Source organism: Aspergillus campestris, assembly GCF_002847485.1.
Source record: "Aspergillus campestris IBT 28561 chromosome Unknown P168scaffold_16, whole genome shotgun sequence".
Taxonomy (NCBI): Eukaryota; Fungi; Ascomycota; class Eurotiomycetes; order Eurotiales; family Aspergillaceae; genus Aspergillus; species Aspergillus campestris.
The window spans coordinates 229285-252917 of NW_020194351.1; the positions used below are offsets into that span (position 1 = coordinate 229285).

General features: G+C 49.9%; 9 protein-coding genes across 9 annotated transcripts; 7 read left to right on the top strand and 2 right to left on the bottom strand.

The window, feature by feature from the left end:
* Positions 1-226: 226 nt before the first annotated feature.
* Positions 227-1502, top strand: P168DRAFT_322542 (uncharacterized protein; the record flags this gene model as incomplete). The annotated part of the gene is made up of 6 exons (XM_024840582.1): positions 227-373; positions 423-632; positions 680-802; positions 855-1016; positions 1087-1241; positions 1286-1502. 6 exons carry the CDS (start codon positions 227-229, stop codon positions 1500-1502), a joined length of 1014 nt encoding a protein of 337 aa, XP_024688678.1.
* A 1076-nt stretch (positions 1503-2578) lies between these two features.
* P168DRAFT_322543 (bestrophin family protein) lies at positions 2579-3929 on the top strand (the record flags this gene model as incomplete). Its single annotated transcript, XM_024840583.1, has 4 exons — positions 2579-2706; positions 2776-2917; positions 2979-3520; positions 3575-3929. The coding sequence occupies 4 exons, from the start codon at positions 2579-2581 to the stop codon at positions 3927-3929; spliced, it is 1167 nt and encodes a 388-aa protein (XP_024688679.1).
* A 483-nt stretch (positions 3930-4412) lies between these two features.
* Positions 4413-5021, top strand: P168DRAFT_322544 (uncharacterized protein; the record flags this gene model as incomplete). Its single annotated transcript, XM_024840584.1, has 1 exon — positions 4413-5021. One exon carries the CDS (start codon positions 4413-4415, stop codon positions 5019-5021), a length of 609 nt encoding a protein of 202 aa, XP_024688680.1.
* Positions 5022-5884: 863 nt separating this feature from the next.
* P168DRAFT_300234 (OPT superfamily oligopeptide transporter) lies at positions 5885-8817 on the top strand (the record flags this gene model as incomplete). The annotated part of the gene is made up of 13 exons (XM_024838401.1): positions 5885-6062; positions 6116-6172; positions 6223-6299; positions 6346-6504; positions 6554-6684; positions 6731-7013; positions 7064-7239; positions 7284-7890; positions 7944-8016; positions 8076-8257; positions 8303-8420; positions 8477-8563; positions 8624-8817. The coding sequence occupies 13 exons, from the start codon at positions 5885-5887 to the stop codon at positions 8815-8817; spliced, it is 2322 nt and encodes a 773-aa protein (XP_024688681.1).
* Positions 8818-9330: 513 nt separating this feature from the next.
* On the bottom strand, positions 9331-10181 carry P168DRAFT_330648 (uncharacterized protein; the record flags this gene model as incomplete). The annotated part of the gene is made up of 2 exons (XM_024841605.1): positions 9331-9984; positions 10044-10181. 2 exons carry the CDS (start codon positions 10179-10181, stop codon positions 9331-9333), a joined length of 792 nt encoding a protein of 263 aa, XP_024688682.1.
* Positions 10182-11582: 1401 nt separating this feature from the next.
* P168DRAFT_313597 (uncharacterized protein) lies at positions 11583-14198 on the top strand (the record flags this gene model as incomplete). Its single annotated transcript, XM_024839681.1, has 5 exons — positions 11583-12350; positions 12501-12606; positions 12671-12938; positions 13002-13565; positions 13643-14198. Coding segments are annotated over 5 exons (2262 nt in total), but the record flags the coding sequence as incomplete, so codon positions are not given.
* A 3136-nt stretch (positions 14199-17334) lies between these two features.
* P168DRAFT_300236 (O-acetylhomoserine aminocarboxypropyltransferase/cysteine synthase family protein) lies at positions 17335-19132 on the bottom strand (the record flags this gene model as incomplete). Its single annotated transcript, XM_024838402.1, has 6 exons — positions 17335-17445; positions 17479-17562; positions 17612-17705; positions 17938-18380; positions 18430-18789; positions 18995-19132. 6 exons carry the CDS (start codon positions 19130-19132, stop codon positions 17335-17337), a joined length of 1230 nt encoding a protein of 409 aa, XP_024688684.1.
* Positions 19133-19431: 299 nt separating this feature from the next.
* On the top strand, positions 19432-21224 carry P168DRAFT_300237 (cytochrome P450; the record flags this gene model as incomplete). The annotated part of the gene is made up of 7 exons (XM_024838403.1): positions 19432-19524; positions 19558-19671; positions 19733-19858; positions 19909-19993; positions 20040-20108; positions 20160-20744; positions 20800-21224. The coding sequence occupies 7 exons, from the start codon at positions 19432-19434 to the stop codon at positions 21222-21224; spliced, it is 1497 nt and encodes a 498-aa protein (XP_024688685.1).
* Positions 21225-21456: 232 nt separating this feature from the next.
* On the top strand, positions 21457-23325 carry P168DRAFT_322550 (cytochrome P450; the record flags this gene model as incomplete). The annotated part of the gene is made up of 8 exons (XM_024840585.1): positions 21457-21492; positions 21542-21634; positions 21706-21775; positions 21827-22400; positions 22454-22564; positions 22620-22890; positions 22940-23100; positions 23166-23325. The coding sequence occupies 8 exons, from the start codon at positions 21457-21459 to the stop codon at positions 23323-23325; spliced, it is 1476 nt and encodes a 491-aa protein (XP_024688686.1).
* Positions 23326-23633: the final 308 nt, after the last annotated feature.

Here is a 23633-nt window from a genome sequence, read left to right on the forward strand (position 1 = left end):
TTCTAACCCGATCGGTCTGGTTGATCGGAGCTCATCTTCACCGCTATTTCTTCCGCATTATCTCTCATTAGCTATTTGTTCATGTTCAGCAGGGATAGATTCTGCCGGCACAAAAGACCGCTGCGTCATTACAACGGCAGCCTCAGGCAAGAACAGGCACCGACCAATTTCTCGGCCAACCATCGTCGCTCCATCCGTCATGCAATGATGGCCGATGCAGGATACCATGAATGACCCAACCCAGATCAGAAGCGTTGCTCAGGAGCTGTCTGATCTTGAGGTGGCTATTTTACTCTGTCGTGCTGCACACGGCCACTGTCGCATCGATACAGCACGCGACAACATTTCCGACGTCGCTAAGGAGCTCGCACTGGTATGCCGTATATCTACAGGGTAGTGCTAGAGGCTGATTTGTCCATTAGATCTGCTCAAACACGTTTAATCTATCATATAATATTCTCGATTGCTCTGCAGACACGACGTTCGATGAATTTTGCGTGGAGCTTCTGCCGTCTATCGCACGCAGGAGGTCGCAAAGCACTAAGGTCGCTCCCGAGCTGCCAATAGTCGATGTAGTGATCGCGACGAATTTCAATTACGTCGACGAACGCATCCAACTTCAAGCGCTTGAGGTGATTCTGACCTCGTACTGTCTAGTCACACTGCTAACCCCGACTAGTTAATGCGTTCCAAGAAATTGGTAGCACAAGATGGCATCTATGTTGCCCCAGAACGTTTTGTCTTCCTGCCCCTTGTGGCTACTGCCTCGAGTGATGCCCAGCCCAAGCTGAACCGTCATTTGGTCAGTGGTGTTCGTTGTCTCTAGAGTATACCACACATGCTGACAACAGTAGAATGATCATCTTATCATCTCTCACTACCACGATACAGAGGATGGCTACGTGTACCTTGAAGATGCCAATGGCTGGATCTCGGATGACCAGATATCGGCTTCCTCTGTAGTCCGCAAATCTGACATACCGATTCCCAGGGAACATCCGCTGGTCGACCAGGCGGTTCGTTTCTATCCTACTCTGTTCTTATTTGCCGTTTGTGTTGAAGCTCCAGGCTGATTAGTCGTGACAGGCAGTTGAAAAGCTCGAAGAGGCAGCAAATGCTGTAATAGTGAACGCGGATCTCATCCGGTATCACCAGGATATTGTCGTTTTTTTGCGGCTCAGCCGTGCCGTGGCCGGGGGAATATCCTCCCGGTCCAATATTCTCTTCATGAAATTGTCCAAGTAAGTCATCCACTGTAAAAGTATAGGCCATGCTGACTAGACAGGTTTCTCGCCGCACTGCATGGGATTGATTTCCTCACCCCGTCCATCGTTGCACTCGCTGCGAAGAAGGTGTTCCGTCACCGCATTGTCGTCGCAACAACCGAGGATGATCGCAGCCTGCAATACGGGAGTGATCCAGCGGTAGTAGCTCAAATTCTGGCTCATGCAAATCCGGATACAATCTTGGAGAGCGTGCTTGCACTGGAGGCCCCGTTATAGCCACCTCAAATACTCAGCCTAGTACTCAGCCCAGTACCTCAAAGCTACCAATGCATACTGTACACCACGGCGAACTCACGTCCATGCCTCGAAGGTGATCGACTGGGGTGCGTCGAAGACCGCAGAGGCCATCTGTTGCACCTACCATATCATGGTCGTCTCAAGATTGTTGGTGGAGTACCCGAGAAAGTCTAGGACGATGCTCTCTCAGATATATGAGGAGCTCTAGAGCGACCCTGTGCTAGCCGCATCATTGGCACGGACATGCAAATTGTGGAAGGGCATTGGGCTAAGACAAACGTGCAAGATCACAGGCAACATCTCACCAATGTCATCTTCTTGCCTGTTAGTCGCAAAAGGATCCCACTGGGGCCCTCGCGGTACCGCGGAGGAGAACCGAGGGAATGAGGCAATGACAATACCAGCAGCTGTAGTTGAACAATAATCTGAAGGTCCAGTCTCTAGGTACTACCTGCCTAGTTATTTGGTCAACATGACAGTGTCGGGCTTGCCGGATCCATATAGAAATCCCATGGATTGTTCTGCAAAGGAAACCCCTTGAGTCGCAGTAAAGTGCCCCGGTGTCGACCGCTATTTTTCGGCGATGCGTTCTTATAGTACATAATAGTTTCATTTTTTACATACTGATGCGGCATTATCTAAATGATTATATACCCAACCACCCTCTGAAACTAAAGATTCAATCACGCTGGCACATGATATGTCTAGCGACGTCATGATCGCAAGCGATCGTCGTTGAATGGCCCAATGCGCCCGATCCCCGCGTCGCGACCTTTAAGAGCTTGGCCATAGGTTTTTTGGTCAGCTTCCCCTCCTTCAATAAAAGGGCATGCTTTGTCCTCGCATCCGTCCGGGCAACGAGCTGTGGAACCTATCCAGGTTCAAACCTTCTACTAGTGGAGGGCTGGCTTAACCTGATGCGGGACGCACTGGAGCAGGCTAATTTATCGCCCAAGACGCGTTCTGACCGCCACATCCAAGACCCCGCGCTTTCAATATTTCTACGACGCGTCATTTGGTCCTAGGACCCAAAAACAAGAAAGAAAGATTGCAAGATGAGAGTAAACTTCAGTGAGCCAGCCACGCCGGCGATGAGTCGGCAGACTTCCAGGGTGTTCGCTCCGCATCACCAACGCACGGGGACATATCCGCACCTGCTCACTGCGCGTCGCAAGCCCCGCCGGTATGTAGCAGTTGTCTGCTTGTAGAGGTACTACCTCGACATTGATTTTGGATATTAACGCGCGCGAAGGTGGCCGCTTGTTTTCCGATTTGTGAAAGGCGCCATTCACGGCGCCATCATATTGTCTGTGATATTCCACGCGCTGTTTACGTCTTTCATTGTCTATCTAGACCAATATGTCTTTGACACTGTCGGGCTCCCCAGTAGCATAGTAAGTGTACCGCGTTACCCCGCGCTACCCTAATGCAGTCTCGCGGCGACTCACTAGCCAGATTCCGTCATTGTCAATAGTGGTCGGTTTGATGCTGGTCTTCCGCAACCAAACCTCGTATAACCGATTCTGGGACGGTCGCAACGCCACGACGACGGTCTACACATGCATTCGAAACCTGGTCCGCACGACCATCACCAATGGCTACAGCACGAAGCGGCCGCTGAACGAGGCGGAAAAGCACGATATCGAGCGCACGATACGAACGCTTATGGCTATGCCGTATGCCATCAAGAATCATCTCCGCGCGGAATGGGGCGCTACCCTGGCACTGGGAGACGACGTTGGAGAGAACGGCATCGCCAAGTACGATGCTGATTATGCGAGTTTGCTACCTGCAGATGTGGAGGGCCATGAGGATGAGGGACTGGGCTTGCCCTTCCAATTAACCTTTTTTATCGACGGCTTTATCAAGCGAGGCGTTGAGAGGGAGTGGTTCAATGCGCCCGCGGCAAGTCAGATGCAGGCACAGCTCAATACACTGGTAGACGCCTACGGGAAAATGGAGACGATTAAACTGACCCCTATCCCAGTGGCGCATCTGTAAGTAGCCTCCTATTTATTCTTGCAAGCCAGAAAGCGAACCTGACCCCCTAGGATCCACCAAAAGCAAGTCCTGGCCCTATTCGGCTGCGTTATCCCATTCGGGATGGTCGACGACCTCGGCTGGTGGACAGTCCCTATCGCCAGTCTGGTGATCTTCACGCTGTACGGAATTGAGGGCATTGGGTCGCAGCTGGAGGACCCGTTCGGTTACGACCGCAACGACATTAAAATGGACGCCATTGCGGGCGACGCCAAGACCGAGATCGACGCCGTACTCGGTGAATGGCGGAGATTGATGGCAACGGTCCAGCCGTTAGACCGAACTGGGGATGGTTCTGTGGATGATAAATATGTGCCGCCGGAGATGTTTATCAGGATCAAACCACGGCCGGGGCAGCAGCACTAATGCCCCCATTATGCGGGTAGTATCCCCGGATTCTACATATCAAATGTGGAAGACACGAGAGTAGGATTTACTCCAGCATTTACACGAATATGAGATTTGTGCGCACAGGACGCGTCGGAAAAAACCGAGTGTGAGATTCGGTTCTCAAGCTAACAATTCTTAGGGCCGTCGGCTAACCCCGATCGACAGTGAAAAAGCATGACGATCGTCAGGGGTCTACCATATTAGGAAGGATAATCGCATCGACGATAGATCCAAGAAAACAAAACAGCGAGATTAGGAGAGCAACGACCAGTGAAAGCGTTGATGCCTAGATCCAGAGAAGGATAAACAAGCCATATCTAGGTTCTTATGGAGATCGCCAACGAATCCATCATCTCTCTTGGAGAGAAAGGCAGTACAAATAGCCCATCCTTCCTCCCCAGCGTACTGCACCGTCCGTAGTGTCAATCCCTCCCCCACTACTGCAAAACAACCACCAAGATGCAGTTGACCACCATCCTCTTCGCGGTCTACGCGTACGCTCTCTTCCCTCTCGCCTACGCGCTCAACCCTCGCGCGACCCTCCAAAACTGCCACAATGTCGACCGCCTGGACAGGACCGTCCAGCGGATGCACCCGATTCTCTTCAAGCTGTCCGATATGCATAAGGGCAAATACAAGCCCCCCACGAACGAGACCATCACCACCGGCGGCTCCGGCCACAGCCGCCGCCACGGACACGGCGACAAGGAGGCCCGCGACTTCAACGAGTTTATGCAGAAGATCGAGTCCCTTCACGAGCTTCTCACCCACTCGCAGGACAAGATCGCCTCCAAGAGGCTGACGTGCCAGACGCCTGCGACTGGGGCTAAGCTCCTGACGGCGAGGGATCTGCGCGTTCGCGGCGATGATGATGATGAGGAAGAGGAGGAGGAGGAGGAGCACGATCACTCCCACTGTGGGCTCGACGATGTTATCGAAGAGCTGCTGGAGGCCGTTGAGTGTCTTCTGTCGTTCCTCTTCGGCCTGTTGGGCGGTGTTCTCGAGCTGATTTTCCATTTGCTGGAGGGTGTTGCTAAGATCATTGGCGAGATGCTGGATCTGGATTAGATGCGTGATTTTAGATCATGAATTTGCGTACGGGATGGGGTGGAATAAGTGCATGGTGTATGAGCTGGGTAGTGTATACTATCTAATATTGGGAGTTATGGGTCATGTATACTACATTGATTCTATTGCAGTACAAACTTCATAATAAAATAGTTAATACTGATACTGAAAGTCCGGGCATTTTGTTAATTTCAGTAAATAAGACATAGTAAGGTACGGATTGAATGATCAAGTCCTCGGCAGCACGAGTAACAAAACCCATGTGGGGACAAAGCCTGCTTGCATTGAGTTTTGGTCCTGACATGTTCTGGATCATGTAGGCTGGGCTTCGTCGGTCTTTTTCTGCTCCAATATTCCATTTGTTATTTTCAACATCCGTCTTTCATCTGATACTATTAGTGATTGCTCTGAGGTATAGCTGCGCTGACATATCATTGCCTCCTAGCATATCTAGCATGTGTATATCACATCACACTCACGACCCGTGTGAAGCGCATGTCTTTTGCTCCGATGAAGAAGTCGGTTCAGCTTACAGCAAGCTTGAAAATCGGGAATCTGAACATGCAGGTATTCCAAAATGCGGTCCATGAATGGATAATTCTCTACTACCAGTTTGTGTTTGTCGCTCATCAGAAGCATATTACCCCAGATATAGCAGAAATACTACGCCTGTGTACTCCCAGTTGGTCACAATGTGATTTCATACGCCATGCCTATCGGACACATAGTCCCATGCGAGGTGGGTCGGTGATCACGACCCTTGCATAGACCTCATTTTCTCTCGAACGGCCACCCAGCTGGCATATATCACCGCTATTTGGTCACAATCACCCCTCTACCACGCGGAAGAGCCCAAGTAAGATATGGCAACTGAATTGAAAGATATTTCCGAGGCGAAGGACAACCCTCCGACAGAGGCGACACATATCGAGGAGGGCGAGCATCGCGAATCCGCTGTGAAGTGGATCAATTACTCAGAGCTCACCGAAGTAACTCCAGTTGAAGCGTTTAAATGTAATGTTGAGGGAGACCAGTCCCCATGTGAGTGTCGGATAAATAGTCGATACCTGGTTGTCCCAACTGACAACTTCTAGTCCCGGAGGTTGCAGCATGCGTATCCAATAAGGATGACCCTGAGCTATTGTGCAATAGTAAGCTGGCTTTTCGTTTCTCTTCAAGCGACAATTGCTGATACTGGTAGCCGTTCGCGCGTGGATATTGACTACTGTGTTTGTGGTGCTTTTTGCTGGAGTAAACCAGTTTTTTGGATTGCGATATGTACGTTGTCTTCCCTGCAATGTCTGCGTGGTACTGATCGATATAGCCATCCCTTTCAATTGGCTATGTTGTTGCCCAGCTTTTGGTATTCCCCATTGGCAGAGCATGGGAAAAACTGCCGCGGTGGAGGGTGCCTTTGGGGAGGTTCACATTCGACATCAACCCCGGACGTTTCACCATCAAGGAGCACGCCCTAGTGGTAATCGTAAGTTGACTTACAACTCTTAGAATAGCAGCCCTAATACATAGGGCAGTGCGTCAATATAAGTGCAGGTACGGCGTATGCACAGGGGTCACTTGTAGCCATAGTGAGCCCAGTCTTCTGGAATCGAGACTATGGGCCGGGATTCAGCTTTCTATACTTACTGACTACCCAGATGCTCGGGTGAGTGAACACCCAGATTCTTTTCTACCAACTGCTAAAGAATTAGCTTCGGTCTGGCAGGCCTCGCACGACGATGGCTCGTTTATCCAGGAGCGCTCATATGGCCCACGTCACTCTCGTCCACAGTGCTCTTCCGAGCGCTGCATGAACCAGAGAGCCGCACGCCTGCCAATGGCTGGACCATCAGCAGATACCGCTTCTTTATATACTTTGCAGTGTTTGCCTTTGTGATCTTTTGGTTTCCAGATTATATTTGGACGAGTCTTGCCACATTCGCCTTTATCGCGTGGATCTTCCCCAACAACCAAAAGGTTAACACCATATTTGGGGTATGTAACACCACTCTGGGATTTCATGATTAGGGCTTATATGGCTTCAGATGAACTCCGGCTTGGGCTTACTGCCTATTAGCCTCGACTGGACGCAGATCAATTACGCGGGCTTCCCTCTAACCACGCCATTTTACATCACCTGCAACGCCTACGCAGTGGTCATTGTATTCTATCTCTTCCTCTCCCCGATCCTATACTACAGCAATGTTTGGAATAGTGCATAGTAAGGATATCCCCCCAAAAATCAAACTTCGTCTAACAAGGTAGTCTCCCCCTTTTATCTGCAAGCACATACGACAACACCGGTCAGCAATACAATGTCTCTCGCGTAGTCGACGCCAGCCTCAACTTCGTTCAGAGCAAATACGAAACCTACTCACCGATGTACATCTCCATGTCATACTCGCTTACGTACGGACTTTCCTTCGCCGCAGTGACCTCTATTATAGTGCACACATATCTCTACAACGGAAAAGAGATCTGGGCCAAGGTCAAAAACTCACGCCACGGCGGTGAAGACATCCACCGGCGGCTAATGCACGCCTACGCAGAGGTCCCAGATTGGTGGTACGCCGCACTGACGGTAATAGTACTGGGTTTGGGGATACTGACTGTTCAGTACTGGGACTCGGGACTACCCGTGTGGGGGTTCCTCGTGGTGTGTTTTGGGCTGGCGGTGGTCTTAATCGTACCGGAGGGTATCCTCCAAGGGACGACGAACCAGCGGGTGTTTTTGAATATTATTGTGGAGTTCATTGCCGGGTATGCGTGGCCTGGGAATGCTATCGCCAACACAATGGTAAAGTGCTATGGCAATAATGCAGTGAAGCATGGGTTGGACTTTGCGCAGGATTTGAAGTTGGGGCAGTATATGGTGAGCTTTTACTTTTCTTCCCTTCCTCAACTGATTGATGTTGATAGAGATAGAAAATTCCTCCCCGAGTTCTCTTCTTCGGTCAAATATACTCGAGCATCCTAGCAACCATGATACAAACGGGAGGTAGGTAATGATCATGACCTGTACGTTCTATAGCCCTGCATGTAACTAAAATAGAAAAGTACTCCGCTGGATGCTCGGACACATCGACAAGCTTTGTGAGCCCACGAACACGCAGCGATTTACTTGCAACGGTGCCAAAGTGATGTACAATTCGTCCTTGATATGGGGAACAATCGGCCCGCAGAGGATGTTCCAGTCAGGGCAGATCTACAACGGCCTAGTATACTTCTTTATAATTGGAGTAAGTGTCTATCTCTACGTGATGTGGGCTACACTAACCATCCAGCCTGTTGTTACTGTTCTCGTCTATCTTCTGTACAGGAGATACCCCACCAGCTGGGTCCGCTATGTCAATGTCCCTATATTTTTCAATGCGGCGGGCAACATTCCCCCGGCAAACACCAGTATGTTTCTCATCACAACACTCCCCCCTTTCAATATGCAAGGCTAAAAAGACTAGCACAATACTCCTTGTGGTTCATCGTGGGCTTCATCTTCAACTATCTGATACGCAAGCGCGCCTTAGACTGGTGGAAACGCTACAACTGTACCACCCACCCTAACCCTAACGCAGGAGCCACAAAAACGAAACTAATCAGTCGGTTAGATCTCCTTCAAGCAGCAATGGACACGGGAACTGCGCTTGCAACGATCATTATCTTCTTTGCATTGAGCTACCATGGGATCAACCTCACCTGGTGGGGAAATACAGTTGGGGCAGATACGGACGATGCGAAATCGGTGCCTTGGCTGAAAGTTCCGGAGGGGGCCTATTTTGGGAAGGGTCCTGGCCAGTTCTAAACCGTGTCTGGACTAGAGTTCTATATTTATACAAGGTGATAAAGAGGAGGTTATCTCGGGATAGTCGCTGGAGAGCGATATGTGCTATAGCTCTATCTAGCGAAGGGCACACGAGCTTCTTCTACTGCTGATCAATCGTTTGAAGTTTAGGGTGGCTCACTGGGGTCTAATTGACGCCAAAAAGACAGTAAGACATGGGTCGATGTTGGAAATTGCTCGACAGGGCTCCTAGAAATACCCCTCTGACTAAAGTACTATGTCCCATCGTCAAATGATAACTACTTATATGGAGAGTATAACCTCTGGAAGTACGTCATTACGAAGGCATAGCAGACTAAATGGACACACCGTGAAGGATTACCCGCCTTATCAATAAATTAATCAAACAACTCCATAAGAACTCCATTCGCAGCTAACCAAATCCCGCAAGTAATGCGCTTACAAAACCAAAGCCAAAACATACAATCTATATAGACAACGATGTAAAAACCCGCTCTAGATGCAGAGAAACGCTCAGCGCGCCCGCGTCCTCCCCATAATATCGTCCGCCTGCATGCGCCTCAATGTTTTGTCAAAGCTCGAGGGCGAGTTCTCAAGCAAGGCAACCCAAGCTGTCCTTGTCAGTGCCCACTCAAAACCGGCAACGTCAGCCATTCCATGGTAGTTCTGGGCCTCCAGGATAGCAGAGAGGTATGAGCGCCAGACATGCTCAGCCGGAGGGCGGCGGTCAATGTCCCGGGAGAGCAGGATCAGCAGATGCTCAATCAGTGGGGTTGGCTTGAAGGTAATTACGTTGACCCTCCGGCCTTCGACAACAAGATCCTGTAGCCGTCCAATGCACCTCCCTGGAACATGGGGCGGGAGGAGGGTTGTGTGCGCGGCGGAGATGTAGGGGTGGCCGTGCACGCCCCTAGACGGCACATTACAAGGGATCTCAGGGAAGTGACCCAGCAGAGAGCGGTGGGCCCAGAGATTCACGGTCTGGGAGTTTTCGCCGGTGTGCGTCCCGTCGTCAAAGAAGAAGTGGCGCGCTGGACGGGGCTCGCCGCGCAGCGGGCCGAACTTGGGGCAGTCGTCCACGGACATTGTGCATTCCTTGAAGTTGTTACTTACGAGGACTACGGCTGCGGTCGCCATCTGCTGATCTGGAATGATAAAATCTGCGTCCTATTAGCATGTTAGCAGTTGGTTCTTTGTTAGATGGGGGAGAGGAGGGGGATACTTACCGTGACTTCCACTGATGCTCCGAGGACACTGAGCATGAGATTTTCCCAAAGACAGCAGGGGATCTGAGCCTGGTTTAGAAGATCAGTAACCCGAATTGGCACCTCGGGTGATACGTCGTACTTGGGTGGTGGGGCCATTGTTTTGTTTGTTGTGTGTGATGTGACTGCGATGGCAGATTGTTAGGGTGAAGGTTTGGTGATTAGGTTAATCTTGTTATGTAGGGCCATGAGGGTATTTATACTCTGGTCCCCAGGTTCCTTATGCACAGGCGGCAATGAATTCCTTTGTTAAGCTGGGATATACAATGCCATTGTCTTTTCTTAGATTGGAGAATACGTTATTCAAAGGCACTGTACAAAGGCATAAAGCCTTCACACGACGCACTTTGATTCATCTCGTATGTTTCTCTCAAATTTTGAAGAATATGAATGGACAAGTCTACAACAAAGGATTTTTCAAGTTGTGTATGGATGTTCTAACAGGGATTCAATAGTTGTGCTGCTAGTTGTATAGCCCTAACTCCTGGATCACCTGCTACTAACTAGAGACTTAATGTATTCAACCCTATTTGAGGTTATCCAGAGCAGTCTCTGAGACTATGTTCCTGGCAGCTTTGGATCATGACAATGTTTTTTCTGAAATAAATCTACCATAGTACGCAGCGTGATCTTTGTGTCCTGGTTATTTTTTACAGTAAAGGTCTTTGACTGTGATACACGTCACTGGGAGTAAGGTAAATAGCAGAGTATTTGACCTGATAGCTGATCGCAAAGCAGGGTCTAATCTTGCATGCGTATTACTCAATTTCTATCTCACCACACGTCAATCTCGTATTCATCAATGCTATATGTTCCTTCGGATCTGAAATTCTACCCATCTACGAATTCAATACATATAACCATAGGGTATGGGAAACCCTGTTTCCCATACCCTCAGCCCTACTTAAGTTACTATTATCAACTCTATTACAAGTTGAACGAGCACAGGGAGTATTGCTGCTTTCATGATGAAAGATGCTGACTTCTGTGTCAGCGCGAGTGAGATGGGTGACAGCGTGATGGGAATATCACTGTGACTGGTAGTTCAGATAGTATAGTTGCACTTAATGTGGGCATATGACATATTAATGTCAATGGGCGTAAGTAGCACTGGAACCTGTAAACCCGTATAGGAGAGTCTAGTACTAGTCATCTCGCCCGTTGCATGAACCGATATGAGGCCAAAAACATTGCCATGCAACAGATAGCAGATCTGACTATTCATAATTTTAATATCGCTCCAAATGCAGGAAGCCTATATGCCACATCCTTGGGATTGGCCACATGGATCCTTGAATGAGGCTGACAACTCTTTGACTAGCCTAGTTCCGTATCTCAGTGGGATTATAATACAAGCGAATATGGCACCGGATGCCTAAACACGCGCCACTCCCAGACCCCGCACATCATCCCCATCTGACATCTCACTTCCCCCTTCCTCTCTCAAACATCACAATTCGACATTTACTTTTCTCGCCTCACGGAGGCCGAGTATAACTAATGGCGGACGCACGAAAACAGCTCGACAATGCATCTTACGCTATCGGGTGGCTCGCCGCCCTCCCACACGAAAGAGCCGCTGCAGAAGCAATGCTCGACGAGAAACACGCACCACCGCGACACAAGTATCCGACAGACGACAACATCTACACCCTAGGTTCAATACGCGAACAGGGCGGCGGCGACCACAACGTCGTGATTGCTAGTCTCCCTGCGGGCCGTTATGGGGTTACGCCCGCTGCCACGGCAGCGGCCCATATGCTCTCCAGCTTCCCCGCGATTAAGTTCGGGCTTATGGTTGGGATTGGGGGCGGGATTCCCGATGTTGACGGGGACGGTGAGCGAGATATCCGGCTCGGTGATGTGGTTGTTAGCCAGCCCTCGGGGTCCTATGGAGGTGTGAGACAGTATGATCTGGGGAAAGCGACGGTTGATGGATTCGTGGAGACAGGAACGCTGAATTGCCCGCCGAGGGCGTTGCTCAATGGGGTGAGCGCGCTGCAGGGGAAGCATGAAATCGTGGAGAGTGATATTCCTCGGTTCCTTGCGTCAATGCAACACAAGTACCCTCTCATGGCTAGGCCCCGCCAAGGGCCTGGCTATGTTTATCAGGGCGCAGAGAACGACCGACTGTTTCGAGCAGATTATCAACACGAAAGCGGGGCTGATTGCCGTGGATGTAATGCCGAGAAACAAGTTATGCGGGAAGGGCGATATAACCATGACCCATATATATTTTACGGTACGATTGCGTCGGGAAACAAGGTGGTCAAGGATCCGAGAGAATGCGAGCTCCTTCGTCGCACAGGATGTCTCTGCGTGGAAACCGAAGCTGCTGGGTTAATGAACGATTTCCCCTGTCTGGTTATTCGTGGCATCTGTGACTACTGCGATAGTCACAAGAACGACAAGTGGCAGAAGTATGCGGCGGCAACTGCAGCCGCTTATGCGAAGGAGCTCCTCAACAATATGGATGTCACCGATGTCAGGACAACACCCGAAGCACGCATGATAATGTCTGAGCGTAGGTAATTGAGTCATTTGTTGTTGATTGAGGCAATGAACTGACAAATTCCTGATCTATCTAGTCCGCGATCTCAAATCCGTTACCAATGATATTGCGTCCGACTTGAAGCAACTGAATCAGAGCCATCAGCGAAAGGCGCTGTACAAATGGCTGACGCCGCTCAACTCATCGGCCCGGCACAGTGACCACCAGAAAGCCCGAGCAGAGGATACAGGGCTGTGGTTGCTTCAGGATGCGGTATTTCAGCAATGGTCTTCAACCCTCGTCGCCAACGCAAAGCAGGTACTATGTTGTTTTGGAAATCCCGGTGTTGGAAAGACAATCTTGACGTAAGTGGCCATCAGGGTCTACAGACAAGGTCCCTGTTTCAGTGACTAACACTTGAGTTATAGGTCCCTTGTCATTGACCACCTCGCAAAAAGTATAGCTACCGACCCGTGTTCTGGACTAGCATATATGTACTGTGATTACCGAGACCCAATGCATCGCAAGGCAGAGAACATACTTGGAAGTATAATAAAGCAGCTCCTGGAGCGGCTACCTCAAATACCCGAGACTATCACGCAAATCCACAAGCGCTGCATACGGGACAACCGGGCAATGACACTCGAAGACGCGAGGAACATGTACATCGCAGCCATTTCCCAGTTCAGCAAAGTCTATATCTGCCTTGATGCTCTTGATGAGCTGACACAGGGGCCTCTGCGAGATCTGATAAAGTGCTTGCGGGATGAACCATCCCTGAGACTGTATCTTACGAGCCGCACCCACACGCAAGAAATCGTTGGCGAATTGTTCGAGAACAAGCATACCATCATCGTTAAGGCTCAGGAGAAAGACATTCGACGTTTTATCGTACGCGAGATCGGGGGCCCTAATGACGTTGCACCTAACGCCATGGACAGCAAGCTAAAAGCAGATATCATTGCTACTGTTGCTGGGTCAGCGCGAGGGATGTGAGTGTAATTCCTCTCGGAGCTACTTTATCAGGCTTTCAAAACAAGTTGGTTGATCACCACTTATAACCATGTAGGTTCCTACTACCAGTCTTACAAGTCCGCTCTATCCTCCACGCCGTAAGCAAACGAGACCGGGAAGAGCGCTTGAGAACACTACCACAGGACCTCGGGGAAGCATTTGCCGGCTCTCTCTCTCGCATCGAGCAGCAGGCTAACCCTCTAGCAGAGCTTGCAAAGAAGGTGATTACCTGGGTGCATTTCGGCCTGCAAACTTTCACCGTCAAGATGCTAAAGACGATACTTGCCACTAGAGAGGGTGATACGCAGTTTGATCCCAGGGGGGAGCCGGATGTGGAGCCTTTGCTAGCCTGCTGCCATGGGCTAATTGTTGTTGGGGATGGGACATCGACAATTCGTCTGGTCCATTACTCACTGCAGGAATACTTTATTCGCCAGGAGGAATTGTTTGGCCTGAGTAGGGAGCAGTGGCATAGTTCTCTAGCTGCCACTTGCCTTACGTTTTTATTCTTTCCGAACCCCGACGTGGATGAGGCGGAAAAGCATTTGCAGGACAGCAAGCACCACAAAAGCGATCATAACAAAAATGATAGCGACGAAGACAATACCGACAAAAGTAATGTATACGAAGGCGACAACTCTCCAGAGCTCGATAATCACAATCACCTGCCATACTCTAGGCCATGGGGCTACGATAGCCACACAGTGTTCGACTATGCAGCCCTAAACTGGGGCCATCACTTCCGCCAGAGTAATGAAATACATGGGCCAGCACACAAACTTGCCCGACGATACCTCCGGAGCAGTAGGGACGAGATTGGATCAAGTCTATCGACGATCGAGAGCGTCCTATACCAAGATATTTACTACGTTGGCGAGATAAAAGAAAACCTGCCTTTCGAAGTGCTGGGATTCTTTGGCCTCACCAAGGTCGGCTTCGACTATTGGGACCAAAATCTAAACGCCTACCACGAGGAAGGGGACACGGCCCTGTCAATTGCCGCGCGCATGGGACACAAAGACCTGGTGGCGCTGCTCATCCAGAAGGGCGCTATCATCAACATGACAAATTCAAATTCCATGGGCCCTATCCACCATGCCATTGACAATGGACACGAGAGCGTCGTTAGGATGCTGGTTGAAACCGGCGCTAAACTCAACTATGACCCAGGTACTCCGGGAGATACGCCGCTGCGGCTGGCTGCGCGCCGAGGGCATGTGGAGATTGTCAAATTTCTCATTCGGCGCGGCGCTGTACTTGACAAAGTGCGAAAGGGCGGTGCCAAAGAAACGGCGTTGGGCTGCGCCGCGGAAGAGGGACATGTGGAGGTGGTGAAAGTGCTACTTGAAGCAGGCGCGACTGTGGATATAGGGCTTTTCACTCCATTATGTATTGCGGCTGGTAACGGGAATGAGGATCTGGTCAAGCTATTAATTAGTAAAGGAGCTGATCTGAACCATGGCAGTGGTCATAAAAAGGACGAAACTCCGCTTTCCACTGCTGCCAGCGCTGGGCGTGAGCGAGTTGTTGATATCCTCCTTGAAGCAGGCGCTAGGGTAAACCCTGACGTCTGGAACAAAATTCTGTACGTTGCGGCCCGCGGGGGACACAAAGGTTTGGTCCAGCTGTCAATCAAAGAAGGGGCTGATATCGACTGCTCTACCGCTTCAAAGAACAACGAAACAGCACTTCATGCCGCGGCACGGAGTAATAACGTGGAAATGGTCAAGTTCCTTCTGGATCAGGGCGCCTCGCCAGATTTTGTTGATTCCAAGGGTGATACGCCCCTGCTCCGAGCTTTGAACTTCGGGAAGATGAAGGCTGCTAAAGCACTAATCAAGAACGGGGCAATGCTCGAAAGAGTCAACCAGTATGGCCTGACGCCTTTATTGTCAGCTACACTATCCGGAACGGTGGGAGCGGTCAAGTTGCTGATTGAGGAGGGCGCGGTAGTGGATCTCTGTACCGAATTCTCACCTGACTACGATGAGGACGATCGTGATTATCGGAATTATAGCGAGAAAGATAGTCGTGCTATTGGGGGACTGGCTCGCATCGTTGAAGGCAGTAGAGCCTGGGCCCATGAGGTTAGGCCCGAGCGCAAGCGTTTCATCGATATGCTGCTACGGTGCAGCTTCTTCCCTCGCCCGTGCCTTGCCACTGCCAGTTGCAAGCAAACGGCAATCTTCAAACTTCTAGTTAAAGAGAGTGGAAAATTTCCTCGGGGGCCTACGAAGATTAATAGACTACAGGCTGCCATACTAGAATCCTGGATCACTGATGAAAATCCGGGATCAGAGTGGGAATGGCCACCTACCATGCGCCTGTTTCAGGGACTTGCTGATGTCATGGAGGAGATCTATTGGGTAGGCACATTTGCTCTCGATGTGTGCCATGAGCTCTTGAACTACGAATCCCATGCCTCACGCTCTGATGAAGAGGCTGATAAGGCTCTGGAGATACCGTCGCTACTTCTGGGAGCCAAGGACGTATTGGACCGACTGTGGCTTGTTTCCAAACGAGATATACTCTATAATGAATCTGTCGGCAGTGGAACAGGCCTATGGGCGTTGGGTGATGATGACGAGGACGTTGAAAGTGCATTTAACAAATTTCCGTCAAACATAAGTGCATTGGGCGACTTTTCATCAGACGAGTATGGAGCAGACGATGATACACCAGATGAAGATGCGTCGGACGAATTTGAATTCGACAAGCGTGGATCAGACGAGTACGGAGCAGACGAATATGGAGCAGAGGAATATGGAGCAGAGGAATATGGAGCAGACCAAAGTCCTTCAGACGCAGGAGTATCAGATAAATTTGCATCAGACAATGCATCGATCGACAATCCATTAAGATGGCGTGGATGGAACATGGAACGCCTCCCCACAGCCCTGGAGGATTTCGCATCTGCTCTTAGGGTGGTACGCTTTTTGCTTGAACCATGCGCCCAGAATACTAAGAAGGTATGTCTGCTCCCTCCACTCTACAGCCACGATAATAACCAGGCTCTACTAGAGTATGATGAGTGATGAGCCGTGTCAGCTCGCTGAAAAAGCCTCAACGCTCATTCGTGTACACACTGATTATTATGCCAGACTTTCCACAGAAACGCACAACCTGTATGAACTGTGGAACGACAAACTGCAGTGTGACCGTTGGGATTAGTGAGGGTGCCTTTCCGAATACTGCGTGGACTTTTCTGCCACTACCAGCCTGCTTGGCGTTGTTTATAGAGAAGGCAAACATCCCTAATCCAAGTCCCATTAAAAACTGGCTGTATCATTGCTTCCATAGGTGTTGCTATAATGCTAATTGATCCTCATCATTACTCTTGTGTTCCTCTTCATTATCTCCACTACTACTTCCATTTCTCTCTTCCCCAACGTAATTGCCACTGAAATCTGTATCTTGATTTCCGTTGCTATCCACCCCTTCTTTCCCTTCAACCTCGTTCCCTCTCCCCAAGTTACTGCGACATACAGTTCTCTTTCCCATTCAGAAGTCATCATCCTTTCGATAATTTCTACATCTTTTGCGCAGAGATCAAGATGTATGGGAAAAGATACCACTCGGCTACAAAAGATATCTAGACGCTTCTGAGCCCTGTGGGTACCCATTTATAACACATCTTACATTCCGACAAAATGGGACAGATCATATTAAACTGTCAACAGGTGTTGAAGAATTAAAGTAGGCAGAAAGTATCAAATAACCAAAGAAGAAATAAATATTTGGGTATCTTCAAAGCATCTTTGCCACCGAGGATTCAACCTCCTTTACCGCGACATCGGATTTGATATCACACGTTTGTGGAGTTAACCCATCTACCGTAGTTGGTACACTGTCATGAACCTTTCCCCTGTCACTGCCGTCATCATTCATCACCAACGCTATGGCATCAAATGCGCGGGTTAAATCAGCGATGATATCTTCGACATCTTCTGTACCTACTGATAGCCGGATCAGATCCTAACCAGAGGTTAGTTCAGTTTCAATACCTCCAAGCCGAAAGTCTTACTTCGGTAATTCCAGCACGGATACGATCTTCTTCGGTCATAATGGAATGGGTGGAGCCCCACGGATGGGTTGCCATGGTCTTGCAATCTCCGACACTTCAAGATAGACATGGTTAGCACCTTGCTCACAGAGGAGTTCTAAGAAGGACGATGACCTACTTGGTCATATGGGATACAAGTCTCAGAGCATTAACAAAGGCTCGACTTCCAACCGGACCTCCTTTGACGCCGAAAGACATCACACCACCAAAGCCGTGTCGAAGATATTTCTTCGCCAAAGCATGGTACTCGTCCGTTGGCAGTCCTAATTCCATGAGTAATAGCGCACGAATAATGTAGAATCAACATACCGGGGTAGCTAATCCACCCAGTCAATGGATGTTCGCTTAAGAACTCAGCGATCCGCATGGAATTAGACGCGATTCGTTCACATCGTAGACTCAACGTCTCGATCCCGACGAGAATCTGATGCGCTGCAAAGGGATTCATCACGGCGCCAACCTCCATCACGACTTCAATGCGCAGAGCCAATGCAAATGCGACATTACCAAATGCACTGACATACGAAAACGCCATGGGCCCCTCGCTCGGCTTTGTCAGGTGCGGGAACCTGTCGGATTCCTTCCAATTGAAGCGTCCGGAATCGACAATGATTCCACCCACCGTGGTTCCATGTCCACCGAGCCACTTGGTGGCCGAATGTATGACGATGTCTGCGCCGTGTTCAATTGCTGGACACCAGAAACCACCAGCGCCAAAGGTGTTGTCTACCTAGTGTCGGGTGAGTATGGATTCGTTTACAGGGTTGACTGGGGCTTACTGCAAAGGGCACTTTGTTCTCGTGTGCAATGTCTGCAATTGCTCTGAGATCCGGTATACTGATCCGCGGGTTCCCTACCGTTTCAACAAAGACCAGTTTCGTGTGATCGTCGATCAGCTTGCGGTAGCTCTCTGGATCGCTGTCTTGCACCCATTTCACCGAGATCCCAAGCCGTGGAAGAATGCATTTGAACAGACTATAAGTACCCCCATAGAGGTTGATTGAGCTGATGATATTGTCCCCTGCGTGAGCGAGGCACAGCACTGTCTGGAAGACGCCCGATTGTCCCGAGGCGCAGGCCACGGCAGCAGTGCCTCCTTCGAGGGCAGCTACCCTCTTTTCGAGTACCTCGACCGTGGGCTTTGTTGTCGACTTGTATCAGTAGTGACAGTATATACTAAGAACTATGTGTATAGACTCACATTTGATATCCGAGAATAGACATAGCCGGCTTCTTCATTGGTACATACGCGACGCGCGTGCTCGCTATCCGTGAATACATAGGACTGGCAAGAAACGTTGGTCAATTGTTGAGGATTTCAAACCGCGAAAATAAATATCTTACAGCCGTGGAGTATATGGGAACCGCTCGGGCCTTGGTTGCTGGGTCGGGTATCGCCCCGGAATGAACCTGACGAGTATTGAACCCTCGCTGGGATTCCAAGGGCAGATCGACCTTGAAGGGAGAAAAGGGGTCCGCCATTATTGATGAAAGAAACTCCAACAAATCGCAAAACAAGTGCAGCCAGCGACCGTTGGCATATATATATTGGCATGGATCCAAGAGTAGCCAAGTGACCGTTTCGGACATTGACTGATCTGTCGGCGGCCTAAAACAGTTAAACCCTAAACACCCCGGACGGCCGAGGCTCTGAAACATAGATGCTATTTTGGTTATCCTATTAGTTTATTATTCAGGTCTCTCCGCATTGTTACAGCAAAATCCCCTTCTTTCTTTTTGTATCATAGACTGCTGGGATCTCTTCCAGACCCTCGCTTGACATGGACCTCCAACATCTTACGCGACTGTGCAGTTCTGTCTCAAGGGACAATTCACTCCCGCTATTTGCTGTCCTCGCAGGAATAGCTACTGTGGTTTTTATCATCTGGGACAAATGGTCGGGACAGCGATTGGTCGCCGGGGTTCCCATTGTGGGAGGCAAGGATGCAGCCACTATCAAGCAGAACCGTATTCGGTTCGTGCACGATGGCAAGAGGATGCTTCAAGAAGGCTATCAAGCAGTGTGTTGCTCAACAACCTATGCCTCTATTAGTATTAAATTCCTGCTAACCTTTTTGCTAGACAAATGGAGGACTGTTTTATGTTCCAAGCAAGCTGGGAGAACGGTTGATGCTGCCCACTAAGTATCTGGAAGAGCTGAAGTCTGCTCCCATGCACGAGGTTGATTTTGTGGCCACTTTTATTGAGGTATCATGCAATTTAAACTATCTCTGTCGGGAATATACTGAGGAATATAGATGTTCGAGGGAAAGTATACCACCATGGGCAGTCGATCCACCCTTCATCCCCGAGTAGTGCGACGCGAGTTAAATAAGAACCTCTGTCAGTACGCATACTTTACTCTTTACTACCGAGCTGACCAGTACAGGGACGGTAATGGAACATGTCCAAGAAGAGGTCAGCGATGCCATTGATGCTAGCTTTCCCGCGTGTGACGGTAAGCCACCCACTTGAATACTGGTTTCCAGTTCTAAATACGGTCAACTAGACTGGACGGAAGTGGATGTCGTCGATCGCATCACACATATTGTGGCGCGTGTATCAAGTCGCATGTTTGGAGGCACCACGCTCAGCCGCAACGAAGAATGGGTTCAGTCCTCGATTGACTTTGCCACGGACGGATTCATCGGCGCGCAGGCCTTGAAAAAGTACCCAGAATGGTTCAAACCCATTGCAGCGCGGTTTATACCCGCTATCCAAAATATTAAGAAACACTACGAGAATGCCGAAAAGGCGGCCATTCCGTTGTTGGAAGAGCGCGCTCGGACTGGGGCTACGGCACCTGATCTGCTGTCTTGGATGGATGACGATGCCAAAGGGACTGAAAAAGATCGGGAGTTCCTGGCTGGGATTCTCCTCAAGGTTAGCTTTGCTGCCATCCACACCAGTGCTGCTGTGCCGACCCAGCTTCTATATGATCTCTGCGCCATGCCTGAGTATATCGAGCCACTCCGGCAGGAGATTGCGGACAATACAGATCCGAATGGGATTATTCCGCGCCAAGGGTTCCAGAATCTGTCGAAGATGGATAGTATCATGAAGGAGAGCCAGCGGTTCAACCCTCTCTTGTTGAGTAAGTGTCGGCTCTCATTGATAAACATGTTCCTCCCATCACTGACCGATTCTAGTCACTTTCGAAAGAGTGGTGACCACGAATTATGCCTTGTCAGACGGACTGGTCATCCCTGCCAACACCACCATCGGCATCCCCACGCACGCCATCTCCATGGATGCAGCCTTGTACCCAGAGCCCGAGGAATTCAAGGGCTTTCGGTTCCACGACTTGCAGAAGGAGAAAGTCTCCGGAGAGAAAGGCCCGCCGGTGGTATATGCCACCTCCCACCCGTCCAGCATGGCATTCGGATACGGCCGCCACGCCTGTCCTGGACGATTCTTCGCATCAGCCGAGATTAAGGCGATTATGGCTTATCTGATTCGGAATTACGATTTTAAGTTCCCACAGGACGGGCAGGACCGGCCTCCGAGCTTGTTGTTTGAGACGCAGAATCTGCCCAATCCGACAGGGAGGGTCATGTTCAAGCGCAGAACCTAGTGATACTATTCAACCATTGAATTACAGTAGCTTAGAATGGCAATATTAAACGGAGTACTACCTCACATCAAGCTATGATTAACAAAGGCGTTGATAGAACCGCGTTTTGCCCCTTTGGGCAATACCCCGCTCTGCTCAGCCTTGCAGAAGCTGGATATGAATTTTCTCTACGTGTCAGCTCAGCAAAACTGATTATCATCTGTATGAAGCTGAGCTGTCATCATCCCACACAATGCCTTTGACCGATGGGTTCCAGATTACTGTTGCTGTATGAATTCACTCATCATCAAAGCACATCGAGTTGACCACATGGACAGATAGTCGGCCTTGTTTTCGCCTATAAATATATCCAATGGCTAAATAACCCTCTCCGGCGGTTTCCTGGACCGTGGACTACATCTTTCAGCAATGTACGTATTCCCTATCGGATGTTTGTCTTTTCTGGTCTCACTGACGATTGTCCACTGACGGAATCCTTTAGGCGCTGTACTCGTGGAATTTCATGCGAGGCCGACAGCCTTATCGCCAACTGGAGCTGCACGAAAAATACGGTAAGCTCATATAACTTTCGTCACCTGTGGCAGTGGTTAACGCGTATCCAGGCCCTGTCGTCCGAGTTTCCCCCAATGAGCTGAGTTTCAGCAGTGCCAGCTCCTGGCGCGACATATATGGCGTTCGCAAGAACGTCGAGCCCTTCATCAAGGGTGAATTCTATGACGGCGGCAACTTCGCTTCCGAAGCATTGTCTATAGTCAGCGCGCGAGACCCCAAATCGCACGCCGAAATGCGCAAGGACCTAGCCAGCGCATTTTCCGATCGCTCGCTCAAGGCCCAGGAGCCTCTGATTGCCGAGTCGGTCGATCGGTTCGTCGAGAAGATCGGAGAGGCGGGGAATAGTCCACAAGGCACCGATATGGTAATGTGGTACAACCTGACCACCTTCGATATCATCGGCAGTCTGGCGTTTGGGCAGGACTTTGGCGGCGTCGAGTCTGGCACTGAGCACTTTTGGGTGTCCATTGTGACGAAGAGTCTGCGCCTGGGAGCGATGGCGGATTGCTTTCGTCGATTCCCGACTGCAGGGACAGTGTTTCAATGGTTATTTTCGGGCTTGATTGAGAAGATGATGGAAGAGAATCGACGGCATCGGAAGTACACCATGGACCTGGTGCAAAAGTGAGATTTTTCTTGAAGAAGGTGATGCTTGAGACTGACCACCTTTTGTATAGACGCCTTGCGAGTCAGAGCACACGGAAAGACTTTCTGACCAAGATTATCGAGGGACGTGAAGAAACCGGGATCTCAGCTGTGCAGCTTGCAGCGCATTCATCAGACTTTGTGTTCGTCTTCGTTCCTCAAGCGCGTGACCGATCGTGCTAACATCTATGAATATAGCATTGCCGGCAGCGAGACCACCGCCACGACAGTGTCCTGCATGACCTACTACCTCCTGCGCAAACCAGATATCATGAATCGTCTCCAAACCGAAATCCGGACCGCGTTTACTCGATATGAGGAGATCGACGCGGCAAGCACCACTTCCCTTCCATATCTGCGCGCGGTAGCTCAAGAAGCTATGCGTGTCTACCCTCCACTGCCGCTTGCGTTACCGCGAGTGGTCCCAGCCGGCGGGACCACGGTGGACGGCCATTATGTCCCTGGGGGTGTACGTGATTTTCCCCGTGTATTAAAAGATAAACTGACAATTTGAACAGACTGTTGTATCTACGAGTCCATTCGCCAGCAGTATGTCGTCGGCCAACTTCAAAGATCCATGGGATTTCAAGCCAGAGCGATGGCTAGGGAAGAATGCGAGCGACGATCTCGAGGCCAGTCAGCCGTTCTCGCTGGGCCCGCGATCGTGCATGGGTCGAAGGTAAGCAGGTGTTCAGCATTCATTCACCAACTAAGGTATGGACTGACTAATATTTCTTGATAAAGTCTCGGGTGGATGGAAGTGCAGACGATCATGGCTAAGGTGTTGTTTCGATATGATTTGGAATTGGTAGATCCGGACGTCGACTGGCATCGGGATTCGCAGATGCATACATTATGGGAGAAGCCTCGCTTGATGGTGCGAGTGTCGCCTCGACAGGAGTAATCTCATCCCTGTTTATGTATCAAGTGGGATTGACATGGTCCACAAATTGGCCCCTAAGAGAACTGTTTATATGCAAAAGCGAGATATACTTCGCTCGGAGCTACAGTGTCATCAATCTTCTATATACTTTTAGCCGCTACACCAAAACGTTGACCAACGTTTGGTATAGGGCCTAACCTGACTGAAATCCCCAACATAATGACCAGCATCCAAAGGGCAGATATCTCAAAATCATAGTGATGTGGAATAGAAAAATATTCAACTTCATATTATTTGACCCACTGCACCGTAATACCGAACAGTATCCT